Source organism: Salvia hispanica, chromosome 2 (assembly GCF_023119035.1).
Source record: "Salvia hispanica cultivar TCC Black 2014 chromosome 2, UniMelb_Shisp_WGS_1.0, whole genome shotgun sequence".
Taxonomy (NCBI): domain Eukaryota; kingdom Viridiplantae; phylum Streptophyta; class Magnoliopsida; order Lamiales; family Lamiaceae; genus Salvia; species Salvia hispanica.
Genome location: NC_062966.1, coordinates 18,577,886 through 18,595,829, shown reverse-complemented (window position 1 = coordinate 18,595,829; position 17,944 = coordinate 18,577,886). Strand labels below are relative to the sequence as shown.

At 39.3% G+C, this 17,944-nt stretch overlaps 5 protein-coding genes across 5 annotated transcripts; 3 read left to right on the top strand and 2 right to left on the bottom strand.

The window, feature by feature from the left end:
• Nucleotides 1-190: 190 nt before the first annotated feature.
• LOC125205887 (thioredoxin H-type-like) lies at nucleotides 191-1,013 on the top strand. The gene is made up of 3 exons (XM_048105061.1): nucleotides 191-427; nucleotides 496-618; nucleotides 706-1,013. Exons 1-3 carry the CDS (start codon nucleotides 257-259, stop codon nucleotides 835-837), a joined length of 426 nt encoding a protein of 141 aa, XP_047961018.1. The 5' UTR covers nucleotides 191-256; the 3' UTR covers nucleotides 838-1,013.
• On the bottom strand, nucleotides 968-3,865 carry LOC125205886 (dnaJ homolog subfamily B member 4-like). Its single transcript, XM_048105060.1, has 3 exons — nucleotides 3,732-3,865; nucleotides 3,074-3,575; nucleotides 968-1,639 (listed from the first exon to the last, which is right to left on the bottom strand). The coding sequence occupies exons 2-3, from the start codon at nucleotides 3,544-3,546 to the stop codon at nucleotides 1,192-1,194; spliced, it is 921 nt and encodes a 306-aa protein (XP_047961017.1). The 5' UTR covers nucleotides 3,547-3,575; nucleotides 3,732-3,865; the 3' UTR covers nucleotides 968-1,191.
• Nucleotides 3,866-7,111: 3,246 nt separating this feature from the next.
• Nucleotides 7,112-9,216, top strand: LOC125205485 (pentatricopeptide repeat-containing protein At1g59720, chloroplastic/mitochondrial). The gene has a single exon (XM_048104455.1). The coding sequence runs from the start codon at nucleotides 7,293-7,295 to the stop codon at nucleotides 9,117-9,119; it is 1,827 nt and encodes a 608-aa protein (XP_047960412.1). The 5' UTR covers nucleotides 7,112-7,292; the 3' UTR covers nucleotides 9,120-9,216.
• Nucleotides 9,182-10,876, bottom strand: LOC125205486. Its single transcript, XM_048104456.1, has 3 exons — nucleotides 10,234-10,876; nucleotides 9,611-9,902; nucleotides 9,182-9,499 (listed from the first exon to the last, which is right to left on the bottom strand). Exons 1-2 carry the CDS (start codon nucleotides 10,792-10,794, stop codon nucleotides 9,612-9,614), a joined length of 852 nt encoding a protein of 283 aa, XP_047960413.1. The 5' UTR covers nucleotides 10,795-10,876; the 3' UTR covers nucleotides 9,182-9,499; nucleotide 9,611.
• A 4,901-nt stretch (nucleotides 10,877-15,777) lies between these two features.
• Nucleotides 15,778-17,875, top strand: LOC125203323 (LEAF RUST 10 DISEASE-RESISTANCE LOCUS RECEPTOR-LIKE PROTEIN KINASE-like 1.5). The gene has a single exon (XM_048101643.1). It carries the CDS (start codon nucleotides 15,807-15,809, stop codon nucleotides 17,754-17,756), a length of 1,950 nt encoding a protein of 649 aa, XP_047957600.1. The 5' UTR covers nucleotides 15,778-15,806; the 3' UTR covers nucleotides 17,757-17,875.
• Nucleotides 17,876-17,944: the final 69 nt, after the last annotated feature.

Below are 17,944 nucleotides of genomic sequence, written 5' to 3'. Positions count from 1 at the left end.
AAGCTTCAAGAAACAGTGTGGTTTTTTATATTGGTTTTTGTTAATGCATAAAATCTTGCCGCAATTAGCATCAGCGGTGGAAATGGCTCACGGTCCCAACAAGAACATATTCGGCAATGAAGTGTGTAATAAAAAAACTAGAAACCATTGCAGTGTCAAAGTGTCTATAAATAGAGCATTGCATCAATTCACAAACATAGTAATTTCACTCCTTAAACTCTTATAACTAGCCAGATTCAAGAAAATCTTCATCAAGATGGGAGCCAATGTTTCAACAGCTTATGACGGCCAAGGCTCGCCAAAACAAATCTACCAAATGCCACGGCCGACGCAACCTCAACCAGCCAAGAAGGGCCAGGTCATCGCATTCCACTCCTCGGCTAAGTGGAAAATCCATTTCGAAGCAGCAAAGCAGACGTCAAAACTGGTAAATATATATAGGGATGTATTTATATAACATTCTTCAGTCTTCTAATAAGTTTATGTTTCTTGAAGATCGTCGTTGACTTCACAGCCACGTGGTGTGGGCCGTGTAAGCAGATTCTTCCGGCGATCAATGAGTTCGCCGAGAAATATACAGAAGTGGATTTCATCAAAATCGACGTTGATGAGTTAGATGTACGCATTTCACTTGCTGTGTCTTTCTTACCCATCAAACTACCTTAAGAAAAATATCCTAATCATTCGTGACAAACAATGTGACAGGATGTGGCTGAGGAATACGGGGTTCAAGCAATGCCGACTTTCATACTGATAAAGAAAGGAAAACAAGTGGATAAGGTGGTGGGAGCCAAGAAAGATGATCTCCAAAACAAGATTGAGAAACACAGATTCTAAATTTCTATCAGATATAATGAGCATCAATACCTTTGCCTTTATGGCTATTGAGAGAGATTCTAGTATATTTATTACTTCAATAATCTTGGCTCACAATCTTCTTTACGAACAGCTATGAGAGATGTAAAACTATGAAGAAAGAGCTTTCCATTTAAGAGGAATTATTATATGATACAGATTTCTCATTGCAGATAGTATTTTACAGCAGAGATAGCTGTGCTAATATGTAACTGGTAAATACTTCAAAATATCGAAGATAAATAAGAAACTGAAGTGGACATTTCTCCTACTATGCACAGTAGATTATCTAGTCTCGATAGGTTAATTGTAACTAGAGTTATAGTATTACTAAACTTACGCGTTCGCCTTGCCCAAAATCCTTCTCAAATCCGATTTCTGTTCCGCAGTGAGCCTTGAAGGGAATTTGATATCAAATTTTATCCTCAACTTGCCGTTCTTGCTAGGTTCTTTGGATATTGGCATCCCTTCGTTTTCAATCAACATTTCATGTCCCGGTTTGATGACATTCGATACTTTGAGAGGTAGATCCCTTCCATCCAAGGTTGTTATGTTGATAGTCTTGCATGTGAGAGCATCTACTAAGGAGATCTTATGATTGATGATTAGATCATTTCCGTCTCTCTTGAAAACTGGATGTGGCTTCTCATCAATGACAAAGATGAGGTCACCAGGAGTGGCACCAGCTTCGTGGTTCCCTTTCTCAGGAAAAGTGATCTTTGTGCCCTTCTTCCAACCAGGCTTGATGTTTATAGCCAAAACCTCTTCAACAGTTACCGGTTTACTGCAATGATAAAACTGCACATCACTACACTTTGAAATATGCATCAAATAGCAACCAAACTAAACCAATACAAGTTGCAATCTCAAGCGTGAAAGTTTGTAATTTGAAAATCATCTTCCTGCAACCCCACAGATGATGTTCACGCGCTAGAATAAAAGAAACTATTTAACCGTCCATCTACTTTAATTTATCTTTCGAAAGTTTACTAATGGAGTATAAACGTATAATAGTTAAAGAACATAAAATGAAGTAACAAATGTTCGGTGAAACAGGGTATTGGGAAAAATTGGAAACGATGTCAAAAAGTATAGTTGTAAAACCTGTATCTACTGCCAACAAAAGCTACAACCACAAAGCTTAAATTAATGCTAAAAATAGGAGGGGCAAATATTTTCCTCCATAAACTTGCAAACTAGTTACGGTCTGTTACTAATCATAGTTTCAATGGGGAACTACTCATGCATAAGCCACACCTAAATTTTGAAATGAGGGACATGAAGTCAATATAAAAGAGTGCATTCATGCACATGAAACAGAAGCTAAAGCTTCCAAAGTATTCCGATTGCATGCACCACGAATCAATCAATGTGAAAATAGATAGATAATATAAAAAAAGACATCAGAAGTTAGAAACATGAAAGAGAAAAGAGTAAAACAAATATCCAAATATAAATCTCAGTTCACGATGTAATAATCACTTTTTCCAAAATTTCTTAGTCGCATACTTGCATGAATCAGAAAATTCTACTTTACATTTCTCCGACTATTTCCAGGTATGCTATAAAAGAAACTTCTCCAGAGTTTCAATCAATAACTCAAAGACAACCACAAACACTTTTGACTCTCTAAAAAGAATATTACGCATCGATAAAAGAAATAAAAGCATAGAGTATCAATTCTGCATCAACAGAATAAAACACCTCATATTAACTTAAGGCACCATAAATGGATGTAATTTAAAGACTCTCCAACTGTCCTTTATTAAGCTAAAGAACAAAAGGATTCAAGTAATACAAAAACACAAGCACTCGAATTTTCTTCCACGTACGTAACTAATAACCACCAACAACCTATTCATCTCTCAGTTTAATTGTATTCCAAAAGCATGAGGTGCAAACGTGTACGCATTTTGCAGCCACACAACACCAAACAAAGATAATTTTTCTGAAACTTATAGGTCAAATATCTAACCTAAAAGACTGAATTCGATTCTTTCCAAATTTTGAAGCTACTAATCAACAGGTAAGAAGGAGGAATGTTCATGAAAGACGAGACTAATTCAGAAAACCACTCAATTCCCGTAACGAACACCTTCCTCGGCTTAAGTAATTTTCTAAAACAATATCTAAGATCAAATTATATCAATTATTATGCAATCACACACACACACAAACTGAAAGAAAACAGATTGTTGAAGTGGAAAAATGTACCAACCCAGACTCATCAAGCACGACTCTTGCTATCTGCATCTTCCTTCTCGAGCCCTTATACAGCTCCTCCAAGCTACACGGCAGCTTACTCTCCATCGCCGCCGCTTTCTTCACCCTTTCACCGCCGCTCTTCCCCTTTTCAGCATCGGACCCCCAAAAAAACTCAAAAATATCCTCCTCATCCCTAGGGCTGAACTCAAACCCCCTCCCCCCTCCGTCGCCACTACTCGGCGGCGGCGGATGGACACTGGATTTGAGGCCTTCCTCACCGTAGACATCGTAGATCTGCCGCTTCTGTGGATCGCTGAGCACATCGTAGGCCTCGCTAATCTGCTTGAATTTGGCCTCCGCTGCCTCAGTGTTGACCGCATTCTTATCCGGATGCCATTTCATCGCCAATTTCCTGTACGATTTCTTCAAATCCTCTTCAGCCGCATTCCTCGAAACCTTGAGAATATTGTAGTAATCGACCCCCATTAAAGGTTTCGCCTTTATCCCTTTCTCTTCTGCAAAAAAAGCTTTATCAAAATCAAATGTTGATAAAGAAGGATTTTTATAGGGTTCTAGATGCGCAGGCTAGCGGAATGGCGGGTGATGCGCTAAGGTACGCGAAAGTAGCGATATTTTTAACGGTTTGTGACAGGCGAGGAAGAGATACTCACCCACACAATGAAAGAGCCAAAGCGATGATCTGGATTCTCGACTGCAGGCGTGATGATCAAGACTGTGTTCAATATTTTATTGCAAATTGAATCCAAGTTATTATTTTTTCATATATATAGTGAAGGAACAGAGTATTTACTACGGAGTATGAATGAATAACTAGATAAAATAGATAAGGAAAGAAATATATTTTATGTAGTACTATTAATATTCTTCTAAGAATATATTTATTCATCTATGGACTATGATCTTCTTCCATGTCTTTGTTTTCCGACTGTTTTTACCATATAAAATTTTGATGAAATCTAGATAAAATAGATAAGGAAAGAAATATATTTTATGTAGTACTATTAATATTCTTCTAAGAATATATTTATTCATCTATGGACTATGATCTTCTTCCATGTCTTTGTTTTCCGACTGTTTTTACCATATAAAATTTTGATGAAATCTAGATAAAATAGATAAGGAAAGAAATATATTTTATGTAGTACTATTAATATTCTTCTAAGAATATATTTATTCATCTATGGACTATGATCTTCTTCCATGTCTTTGTTTTCCGACTGTTTTTACCATATAAAATTTTGATGAAATCTAGAAGCATGTTTTTACTGTCATTTGTTTATCTTGTCTGATTATATTTCTTGGGTCCGTCCCATAAAAATATGGATATTTAGATCGATACAAAAATTAATGTAAAATTAGTAAAATAAGAGAAATTTAGAAAGAAAAAATAATTACAGTATAATATTGTTAACGGAGAATGAGATTCAATATGAGAGAAGTTATCATAAATAGAATGAGATATTTTTTTAGAACATTCCAAAATAAAAAATTTCCTTAATTTTATAGGACAAGAGAGTATAAAAAATTATAGAAAAGGTGGTAATCTCAATTTAATAATTGAGAACTTAAGGCGTGTGACACAATTAATTGGTGGGCAATAAAATTGCATTTTACTACTATTCATAATATGATGGAGTAGAAATCAAATGCTAATTACTAGTTACTACTATTATATAATTTTAGTAATATAATGATCTTTTATGTTGTCACGACTCACGAATAATTTTATATTTTATCATTTATATCAAAAGGATAATAACACTTATCGTATTTAAGGTATAAAACCGTATATTAATATAGTATATTAAAAATATAAAAACAGTGACATAAGTATGTTGATGTATTTTAATACTACACATTGTGCTTGTGTTACAATGACATAGTATGATCGATATGTTAATATTCGAATGATTATAAAAAAGTATATGAAATTCACGAAAATTTTATCTAATTTTATCTTTTGAACATAATTTGAGATATGTTTGTGTTGCAAAATAGTTTGAAACGTGATGGCTATATAAATTCAAAGTTCGGAGATATTTTGAAGAGAAAGAAAATAGTGTACTTGTTACTAGTAATAAGTTGATAGTGACATTAAGACCCCTAATTGACGTTTTCTTTTTCATTGTATTTATACGCGAGGTTGTGTTCATCTTGTACATTGATTCCATGATCTAATGTTACTAGTATATATTTAGTTGTAGTTAAAGGGAGTGTTAGCATTCTAGTAGGATTCTAATATTATTCGATGTATAGTCTTTTACTTTATTTTCTTTTCATTTAACTCATTAACACAACTTTCTTACATCTCATGTTGAAGAAAAACATATCGATTAACTTGGGACGATGAGAATAATTACATTTATGTATATATATATATATATAGGAGTGTAGGGGTGTGTTATATGCTAACTATTTAAATTGCTAACTCTGCTAACTCATCAATATAGTGTATTAAAAATGTCAATACGGTGACATCAAAATGTCAACACATAATATCAGCACACTATATTGAAGTTCAACAAAATTATGTATTGACATTTAAATATCATCATGTTGACATTTTTAATGCACTGCATTGATGAGTTAACAAGTTAGCAACGTAAAAAAGTTAGCAATTGATCACAGCCCTAGGAGTGTAATTATCAATTGATAATTGACTTAATGCGATAACTTTGATAATTATTCAACATATTATGTAAAAAATGTCAATACAATGACATGAGTACGTCAACAGAAATTCATTTGGACAAAAAAAATGAGAATAAATTAAAGAAGAAAATGATTTTGACGTGCGAATAACGTATTTATAAAATGAGTTAGATAAAAAAGAAAAGATAATGTTATTATCAAACAATATAAAAGAACAAATTAATAACATTTCAATCTAACTTTGATGTTTATTCACTCTGAAAATCAGATCATGTTTATTCACTACTACTTGCATCCAATCTTGAAATTCCCATAATATGACCAAATTGGTGGCGTCGGTAGGTGGCTAAAACGACGCCGTAAGTATTTTTGTCGTTTGTACGTGTGGTTGGTTAGTCGGAGTTGCGTGGGCCTTGAGGGTGAGGGTGATTGGATTAAATAGGGCCCATTTTAGGAGTTAATTAATGGGTTTAATTTAATGTGGGAGGTGGACTAAATAATCCAATTGCAGTAACAATAATGGTTGTGTTATAATTGTGGGGGGGCCTCCTCACACTTGGACACTTCTACGCAAGAGAAATATCCTGTCTTTGATGATTGCATTCAAACTTGAAACATCCTATCTTTGATAATTGTGTTGTGATTTGTGATCGTGTACCTCTCAACTAACTTGTTTGATTTGTCGTTCGTCACTATTATATTTATGTATAATGTATGGGGTGGGAGTTCCACATGTTTTTTTGTAAGAGAGACATATCTGTACTTGGCACTGCAATTGTTATCACTTAGGAAGGAAATTTGATTTTATAACTTCTCATTTCACTCGGATATGCTAGTTTATTTCCTAATGATCACGAGTCATGACTCCATTAATGATGGATGTCGCTTACTTTTCTACTTATATTCTCTAAATAAATATATTCAAACTCTAAGGTGTCTACACCTTGAGTATAGATTACAAACCCTAGAAAAATGTAAACATGCAACATAGTAAATCGTAAATAAAACATATAGAAATTATATTTGTGACAGTACAATTTTAATTTATATTTTATAGTACATGATTATTAGTGAGTTGAACTAGCTCATGAGCCACTCAACCTTAATCAAAGAAATCTCAAAAGTGATTGAGCTTGAGCTCAATAACAATAAGATCCCGCGCGAGTTGGTGATTAAGCTCAATTTAATTGATAAGTCGTCGGTTCCATTTAATCAATATATAGGAGTTTCGAGTCATCTCAAATCTCAATCGCATATGACCTCTAACGTAACTAATAATATTACTAATATTACGTTCATCTACAAAAAATAGTCATATAGAAAGAAAATGATCATAATTTCTATAGAAAGATCAAAATGAACAAAAATAAATGGACTATTTTTGTGACAGAGGTATAATCGAAATCTTCTAATTTTAGCAATTGGGTTGTTATTGGGGCAGTAAGAATAGGTAATTTTTCTAATTTTAGCCCAAACAGTTTGGGCCTACGAATATTCCGATGTATGGTAGTTAAATGTGGTTGGAATAATCAGCATTCGCGGGAAATGAAGTTGAAGCTATGGATATGATTTTAGCAACCACGCCACCGGCTGAGTTCTCCACCGCCCCGCGCCACCACCATCACTACCGAGTCCTCCACATTTTAACTCAATCCGCCACCGTTTCCCTCCCTCACCTCAAACAAATACACGCGAAAATCCTCCGCACCGCTCCGCCTCCTCACCAGAGTCCCCAAACCGTCTATCTCTTCAGCAGGCTGCTTCACTTTTCCGCCTTGCAAGATCTAATCTACACACTGAAACTCTTCCAGAACATTCCAAACCCTAACACCTTCGTCTATAACACTCTAATTAGATCTTACGCCCACAGCAAGCTCCACAAAAAGCGAGCCTTTTCCGTCTTCCAACAACTCCTTGAACAAGAGAGCTTGCTTCCTGATAAGCACACGTTCCCGTTCGTGCTCAAAGCTTGCGCCTTTTTATTCGATCTGCGCCAGGGGAAACAAGCTCACGCGCAAGCTCTGAAACGCGGCTTCGCATCCGATGTGTACGTGAGCAACAGTTTGATCCATTTCTACGCCTCGTGTGGCCTCCAGGAGGATGCGAGCAAAGTGTTCGATAAAATGCCTGAGCGAAGCTTGGTGTCGTGGAATGCGATCATCGACGCGCTTGTGCTAGCGGGAGATTTCGATGAAGCGTTGAGAATGTTTGCGAAGATGATTCCGTCATTTGAGCCGGACGGGTACACGGTGCAAAGCGTGATCGATGCCTGCGCCGGTTTGGGGGCATTATCCATGGGGATGTGGCTGCACGCTTATGTATTGAATAAGTGTGTGATCGAGCCCAGTTTTGATGTGTTAGTGAATAATTCTTTGATAGAGATGTACTACAAATGCGGCTCGATGAGAATGGCTCTTCAAGTACTTGAATCGATGCATAGCCGTGATGTGAATTCGTGGAATGCTGCAATTTTAGGGCTTGCAGCGCATGGTGAAGCAGAGAGAGTGTTTGAGCACTTTGATCGAATGATCAACGAAGACAATCTCCGGCCTAACTCCATCACCTTCGTCGGTGTATTGAGCGCTTGCAATCACAGAGGCTTGGTTAACGAGGGGCGTAGATACTTTGATTTGATGGCGAACAAGTACAATGTGGAGCCGGTCTTGCAGCACTACGGCTGCCTGATCGACCTCCTTGCACGCAGGGGGCGTATAGATGAAGCGCTTGACATTGTGTCGAGCATGCCTGTGAAGCCGGATGATGTGATATGGAGGAGCCTTCTCGACGCTAGCTGCAAGCAAGGCGAAGGGATCGATCTGAGCCAAGAAATGGCAAAGCGCCTGATGGAAGGCGATGGGGGCGAAAGCAGCGGAGCCTATGTTCTTCTTTCAAGGGTGTTTGCATCCGCTAATCGATGGGATGAAGTGGGATTGATCAGGAAACTAATGATGGATAAGGGTGTTGATAAAGAACCCGGGTGTAGCTCAGTCGAGGTGGATGGTGTCGTTCACGAGTTTTTCGCAGGAGACACGACGCATCCATGTAGCAGAGAGATTTACCAGTTCTTGAAGTGGATTGAAGAGAGGGTGAAGATGGCAGGGTATGTTCATGACTTGTCGCAAGCGCCTTTGGTCGATGAGGATCGAGACGGGAAGGGGGATTCTCTCAGACTGCACAGCGAGAAGCTGGCGATAGCTTTCGCACTGCTGAACTCGAAGCCAGGGGCGGCGCCTGTACGTGTATTCAAGAATCTGCGCATATGCAACGACTGCCACAATTTTATCAAATTGATCTCGAGTGTTATGAATGTGGAGATTATCATCAGAGATCGCCTTCGTTTCCATCGCTTCAGCAATGGCTCATGTTCTTGCATGGATTTCTGGTAATGTTTTCATTACTTCACATTGTTAATTATTGTATCATAAGATTCATAAGCGAACAATATTCATAAACAATCAATCCCACACCATGTTTATTTGATTATATTCACTAGCCATAATTTCACTGGTTCAGACCATAATACACTGATTCTCTACAAAATCATTCCAAAAAAGGGGCCAAAGAATAAAGAATAAGAGCAAACTATAAGCTGCTAATCAGACACATGATACTTCTTGCACATATATATGTATAGAGATAATGCCTTCTGCATCTGAGTTTTCTTTGCAAGCATGTGGAGAAAGAAGGCTGAGGTAGGATGTACAGAAACACGCAGCGCTTGCAGAAATCAGCGAACAATTTCCAATTGCTCCAACATCACCAAAGACTGTTACATCATCACAAGGCAGAAAACCAGTGAGATACTTGTTGACATACTATCTTAGTCATAAATAATACAAGTTGCAGAAGGGATTAATTTAGAGCGTAATAGTAGTACCTTATGATGATTGTGGAACCACAACGACGTGCATAGTCGCGTTGTTGGGGGGAAGCTGCAAACGAAGAGGGAAAAGGTCCCCATTCAAGGGGCTTTTTGCACATATACTAATACGCTCGATTCCAAGCTCCTCTTCCATCCTCTGGGTTAATTCATCCACTCCAGTGCCCTTGAACGTAATGCTGAGCTCTTCAAAACCTTCGTCTACTCTCCCGTTTTCATCAGCAATGTGGAAGTATATTAGCCTTCCGTCATTGCCCTTCGGAGGCGAGCTATGCTCAGTATCACGCGACTGCACAAAACTTACACAGTGAGCGTCCATTTCAATAAATAGACTGAATAATTGTTAAAATACATATAAATTTACCAACCAATTCTGCATCAAGACTCTTTATTTTCAACATAGATTGCGATCACTTAAAAGTATATTAATTGAATCCTTATCTGGAAAAGCATATATGCATGATTTGAATATTCAATCAACTTGCGTGTTAATTTAAAAGTATATGCATAGATGCTGCAACTTTTGAATATTCTAGCATTTCTTTTCATGCAAATCCAAACAATATTCCACCAAACATTGAAATATTAACCATATAAAAATGAGTAATTGAATTAATTACCTGCTGTCTGGAAAAGGAAAAGCTAGCCGGCCTGGAAGAGAAACTGGCAGGCGGCGAGTAAGAATCCTTGTCCTCCACCACAAGCGGCGGCGGGGGCGAGTTGGCGACGACGATATCGACGACATGAACCTCCCAGAGGATCCACTCCTTGGTGGCGGTCCTGTGGGGGATGTCATGAGTGACGGAGTTCCTCCAGGGCGGGAGGCCGCCGTTGGCCCTCATGAAGTGGCCGTAGCGCGTCTTGAGCTTGACGGCGGCGCCCTTATCCCGCACGGGGTCCCACTCGACGGAGCTGTCGAGGCGGGCGGGGCGCGTCTGCAGCACCTTCCGGCCCGTCATGCCGAGGAGGAAGGGCTGATTGGAGGCGGTGAGGTACTTGCCGTAGCAGCTCTTGAGGCGGATGATTCCGTCGGAATTCTCGACGAACTCGACGGTCCACTTGGAGGCTTTGGAGGATCCGTCGCGGCCTTGGATGACGGACTCCTCGTCTTCGTCGGCGGTGAGGTATTTGTCGTGGCTGCTCTTCAGGCGGACGATCTTCGCGTTCAGGAATTGCTCCATCGCTCTTGCCTCTTGTTGTAGTGATCGATCAAGTTGCGTTTCCAGATAATGAACTGGAATTGGATTGACTTGTTCTGTTACAGAGTATTTAAAGAGGAGAGAGAGGAAGAAAGGCAGGCTGTCATAAACGCGGTATTGGGGTGAAATATTTGACATCACGTGTACAAGACGAGTTTGACTGTAACTCAAGACGATTTTTCTTTATTGCAATATATGTGATCTATTTCTAATTAGATTTAGAAGATTGTACTAAAATATTTATTGATTTAAAATACAATATTGAAAATATTACTACCTCCACCCCACATTAAGTGTCATATTGAATGTGGAATTGATTGGTGGAATGTGATGACTACTTACTATTTATAATAAAAGTGAAATGTGACTCTTATTGTGGAACAGACCAAAATGATAAAATGTGACACTTAATGTGGGACGGAGATAGTACTTTGGCATATCAATTTAGGCAAGGATGGAAATTAGAGTCACTAGTGAAGAGAAATATATTCAAAGTTATGAGAAACAAATGACAATGTAGATAACTTAAGAGGCAAATTGTCATATACTAGTAAATAATAAAAGAGGGATAAAATTTTATTCTGTGCTACACTTTTTAAATTCTGAAAAATAAAGTATGATTGAGACTTTTGTAATCATCCAATCATTCTATTTTTCGATGAATTACGCGCTGATGTCACAATTAATTTAGAACACGTGGATAAAACATTGTTGAGCAAAACAACATTGTCTAATTAAGCTTTAAACTATATTTTGTCCATGCATTTCAAATTAAGAAGAGGGAAGTACGTGATAATTGAGAAAGTTTCAAATTAGTAATTTATTTAGTAATTTGCCTATAATTTAATTAAGCTGAAGAAGTACTGCATGCTAATTTAGTTTATTTTATTATTCGGTCGATGCAAGTTGGAAATCCACGCAAGGTGGATAAGGATATGAGCTCACCAAATAGGACTTATTCAAATTTGTAAGGAAGTCAGGTGGTTGTTGAACTTGAAACTCAATACTACCAATGAACGAATATTTTTTTGGCAAAAGCAATCAACAAAGGAAGATAATCACTGGTATCATTTTCAGATGTGAATACAGATTCTATATAAGCATGTTTCGTCAAAGCTTGGACCTGTATCAATAAAAATATCAGATTGAGTCCAATTTTATTTTACAAGGTTTACATATAGTAGTACATTTTAAATATTATATGTGGATTCTTTTATTGGTGCATAAAAATCAACTCTTCATATTTTTAACATACAATACGGCATTTATCAATCTTATTTCTTTTTGTTTAATTTAATTGATAGATTTTCATGTATTGTCATTGTACGGTAACTAAAATGTTACAAACATTTCATAAAAATATATGATGGGTCGAGATTTGTGTAATAACGTGAATATATATTTTGTTTATATTTTCGAATTAAAACAACTAGTACTATATAGCTAGGCAACCAGCCCAAGTTTAGCCCACAACAATATTAGTATGTTACATTATGTTACAATCCAGTTACAATTTCATCAACATAACCTAATCTTAAAATAATGTCTTAGGGAAAAGATCAAGGTGGACTTTTTTTTAATAAATAAAAGGCTAAAATCAAAAGATGTCGAGCAAAAATTCAATAACATCCTAATAAAAGTACAACCTAACTAAGACCAATGAAAAAACTAAGTACCAACACTGAACCAAGGTGGATGTACTTTTCTTTTACCTCAATTTTGAGTCTTTAAACTTATATTTTACCTAAATTTGGTTTCAATCAATTTGGTGATTTATTTTTGTTAAACTAAATTGATATGCAGGTATAATTAAAATAGAGGTATTTGATCTCCATCCTATGCCCATGCATGGCAGCAAAGGGGCATTTTAGTAATTCTGAATATAAATAACAATATAGTCGAACTTGACTATTTATTAGAGTGGCTATGGTAGGAGCATTCGCAATGGGACGGATGATGCTTCGCTTGATGCATCGTCCACCCTATCGTCCGTCACTGCAGATGGGCAGACGATGACATGCCCGATACATAGTCCACAGCCTTAAGGCCGGGCGATGATTTCAAATTCTTTTTTTATTTGTTCCTCTCTATATATCACTATTTTTTACCTTCATTCTCATGCCTTTCACTTCAATCTCTTCCTAGATCTCATTTTTTCCTCTCACTAGTAATTCAAGGAAGAATCCCGTCGGTTTGACAAACCCGAATAGCCCCGATGGAGTGTCGATGTTCGGCGGTGGTGGTGCCTGGTGATCGCGTCATTAACCTGACGAATTCCAACCATTCGATACACCGGGTTCCATGGAGTCCAACTGGGATCCGAACAACCAGTGCAATCCGCATTTCACCACGGATTCGTACGGGCTCGACAACATGGAGCCCCGCCCCGCCACCCAGTCAAGAAAGAAACAGGTGAAGGCGAAAGCCAAGAAGTTGTCGTTTGTGGAGGTCATCGAAGAATACGCCCCAGGGAGGCAGAACTACATTGACGAGGAGACCATGCTTCTGACGAAGTGTTGGGCCTACGAGAGGCAGAATTACACTGGCTCCGGCGTAGGCCTACTGGGACTTGGTCATGTTTGTCTGACAAAGGACATTGTTGAACACACACAACGGTCTCATGGAGTGCTAGGACCCGGTTAGAGCCTGGTACCTCGAGAAGATGATCGATCATCTCCAATGCCAGTTGGGAATGGACTAGACCAGGTCTCCCGCCTTATCCGTAGTGCATTTGTTTTTATTTCCTCTCTTCCTATGTTTATACCTTTTTAAAAATTAAGTAAATGTAGGGTTTGCCTTTAATTTGTGGTGTTTTTGATATTTTATTTTGCTAATTTACATATTCGAAAACATAAAAAAATAAAAATAAATACAAAATACTACTGTAGTTGTTAAAAAGATAGTTCGGCTATAAGGCGTTCCATTGCAGGTGAATGAGTAGGACTATAAAATGCTGATGTAGAGGGCTATAAATTGATATATGGCGGGCTGTGGATGCTTTGCCTTCTACGTAGCAACTTACATAAATCAACATGTTTAAATTTGGTCCTTAGTTACCTAAACTTATCTAACAAATATTATTAGCAGAGGTTTTTCATCTTATACGTAATGTAGTTGTTCCGCTTGCCTGTGAGGCTGTGATGCAATATTTTAAACAGCAGCGGATTTAGGAGGGCCACCGATGTAATAGGAACCTTATTATCTAACTTTATATGACGATTAATCATTTTATTTATGATTACTACACATGTACGCAAAACTGATTGTTGAAACTTTTTGAGAGAGAAATAATGAAAATACTGTTTCGTCTTCCATCTGTCTTTGTTGGTCCCCCATAATGAAAATATAATGTTTAGTACATTTCATGTGAGAAGTATTGAAGTAAAGTTATTGGTTGTGTAATCGAGCACACCATCGATCTATTGCTATCTTACATGGACCACATATAAATACACCTCTTTTTGTGACCAAATATTATCAATGGATTCTCTTTCAATATTTTAATTTGAACTTGAGCTCGGAGGTGTTAGGCTGAATAAGTCGTACTACTACTACTACACAAGGATTTAGTCTTCAAAGTGGGTTGAAAAAATATTAGGCCCAATCAATTTCGGACCGTCTCGTTTTGCCCAAAACTATTTCAAGGCAGTGTATCCAATACTATATGATGATTTTGACAGCTCCAAGAAATCATATAATCTTCTTCGAATTACAATTCCAAAATAGTATATACTAGTAATAAACAAAATAGAGTATAATAGTAATAATAAAATAAAAGTTCCAAAACGCTTATTTACTAAAAATGATGGTTTCATTCTGTAGTCAGTTTCATTTACATTCCTTTTGTTATTCAACTCTCGTTAGTTCGCAATTATCCAATGCTAATAATATACTACTACTGGAGTACTACTAATATGTATAGTCGAGAGATGTTCGGTTTGTAAAATTGTATTTCGGATTAAATTACGGATTAATTTAGTAGTGTATTTGGTTCATGAGATTTAATTCCACGATTCAATTCTAGATGGATAATCATGAGAAAATTAGTCATAGCCAATCCTCTATTAGAGCATCTCTAAGGGAAGGGGTAAATGGAGAGGTAAAAGATAAATAACTACCATATTTATCTCTTCTTGATAAAATTTCATGCTCCAAAGAAAAAGGTATTTGGAGAGGTATTATACCTTCTTTCATTTTGAGAAGGTATCTTTATCTCTTCTTGGAAAAGAAGGTAAAAAGTTAGTTATTTTTGTTTGTCTTTTTATTTTACCTTCTTTCCTTGGAGTCCATTACTTTTTAAGAAGGTATAATTACCTTTTTGAGAAGGTAAATGAGAAATATACCTTCTCAACTTATCTTTTTCCCAACTTATCTTTCCCCCTTGGAGATGCTCTTACTAATATAATCTCACAACTCAATCATAGATGGTAAGTATCTAAGTATTATTTTATGTAGGAAATCGAAAACCATTAAGATTGTATCCCAATATTAAATATGTAGCGTGTTTGGTTCATGAGATTCAATACCACAACTTAATCCTAGATGGATAATCATGGAATAACTAGTAATAGCTAACTCTCTATGACTAAAATAATCTCACAACTCAATCCTAGATTATATCGTATACTATTTTATCTAGAAAACCGAACACCACCCTTGTAAATTAAAAATCTATGTTCATAAAAATTGGGCACTATTCAAATTTTAAAGTGGACGACTATTGACTAACGCACATCCCATCCCATCCCACCCATCCACCTAATGTGGGGCGTAGGTACGGAAGGTAAGCAAACAATCATACTCGATTCTCTGTTTCAAAGTTTGGTCTATAATTTCAAATTTGTACACCTCTTTGGTATCTAAATTGATTATATAACGTCTATTTTCATTATTATGATTTGTATTTTGTCTTCATCCCATTCGTTTCACGTGAGCGTCCCACTTTTCCCTCTCTTCAAGACCCCCCCCAAGAAGAGTAGGGCCACCCAAAGTAGATGAAAGATTTAGATCTTCACTCCCCCACTGATGACTACATTTACCACTTTGGCTCCACCACCACCACCATGCCACCACCTCTCGCCGCCGCATTTCTCTATCTACTCTTAACCCTCATTATTCCCACTCTAGCATCCTCTCACACCTGCTCGCCGCCGAACAAAACCCTCTGCCCCCCTTTCACCTCCCCTCCGCCCTTCCCCTTCTCCCTCTCCCCTGGCTGCGGCCACCCCTCCTTCCAAATCCACTGCTCCCCCTCCGCCGCCTCCATTTCCATCAACAACCTCACCTTCTCCCTCCTCCACTACGACCCCAACTCCACCTCCCTCACCCTCTCCCTCACCCCACCCCCACACCCCCGCCGCAACTGCACCTCCACCGCCCTCAACAGATCCATTTCCTTCTCCGGCTCGCCATTCCGGGTCGCCGATTCCTCCTGCTCCCGCCTCTCCGCTCTCAAACCCTGCTCTCCCCCAAATCTCCCCAACTGCAGCCACTGCTCCTTCGAATGCAAGCTCATCAAGAGCCCAGTCCACCTCATCCACGACTGCGGCGCCGCCCGCCACCGCGATGATGTCCAGCCGGAGTGCCAAGGCGACGTCCTCGGCGTCCTCGACAACATTCTCCGATTAGGGTTTGAAGTGGAGTGGGATGAGGATGAAGACGAAGATCCTTATTTCTCAAGCTGCAAATCCTGCAACGGATTTTGCGGTTTCAATTCCTCCGATTCGAGGAAGCAATTCGTTTGTTTCTCGCCCAAGGCAATCATCCGCCAGCAAAGCCCTAACAAAATTGCGATCCTCACCATTCTATCCTTGTTTGTGTGCTTATTGATTGCGCTCTCCGTCGCCTTCGTCGTGCTCCGCTCAAAGAGAAGAGACGCAGAGGAAGATCCAACCACCATTTTCCTCCGCCGCCACCGCTCCGCCAGTCTTCTCCCGCCGGTTTTCACCTACGAGGAGCTCGACGCATCCACTAACCACTTCGATCCCAAACGCAAGATCGGCGACGGAGGATTCGGTTCGGTGTTTCTAGGGCAGCTTTACGACGGCAGATTGGTGGCCGTCAAACACCTCCACAAGCACAATTCCGCCGGCGCCGCCGTAGAAAAAGGCTTCTCGAACAAGTCATTTTGCAACGAAATTTTGATTCTATCATCGATTAATCACCCGAATTTAGTGAAGCTCCATGGATACTGCAGCGATCCGAGAGGTTTGCTATTGGTATACGATTACGTGCCTAATGGCACCCTCGCCGATCATCTCCACGGCAAGCAGAGTCTGTACAGAAAGGGGGCGCTGACGTGGAGCACCCGAGTCGACATCGCGCTGCAAACGGCGATGGCCGTGGAGTACCTGCACTTCTCCGTCGTGCCGCCGGTGGTCCACAGAGACATCACCTCCGCCAACATTTTCGCGGACAAAGACATGAAGGTGAAGGTCGGCGATTTCGGGCTGTCGAGGCTCCTCGTGTGCCCCGATTCCACCATGGCATCGGGCAACGCCTCTGAGGGCGTCTGCACAGGGCCGCAGGGGACGCCCGGGTACTTGGACCCCGATTACTACAGGTCTTTCCGGTTGAATGAGAAGAGCGACATCTACAGCTTCGGGGTGGTGTTGCTCGAGCTGATCACGGGAATGAGAGCCGTCGATCAGAGCCGGGATATGAGGGAGATGACTTTGGCGGATATGGTGGTGCCCAGGATTCAGATGGGGTTGCTGCATCAGGTGGTGGACCCTGTTTTGGTGGTGGATGGAGAGGCCATGGAGGGGGCTGCCGCTGTGGCAGAGCTCGCCTTCCGCTGTGTCGCGGCCGACAAGGACGACCGGCCGGATGCGCGGGAGGTGGCAATGGAGCTGCGGAGGATTAAGGGCCGGGGGAAGAGTTGTAGCGGCATGTTGAGGAGTTCGAATTCAAGCAATGTGGTTGTGCCTGATGTTATTGGGTAGGCGTAGGCCTAATGATTTTAAATGGGGATTCTTCTTCTGGGTGAAATTAAATGTACATTAGATGTCACGCTTGTCTTTTTCAACTTTCACTGAATTTATTTAACTCCCCCTTCTCCTTATTCGGGCTTGCAGACTTTGGATTGTTAGTATGGTCATCGTGATCACTATGTGGTTGGTTATCAAGTTAA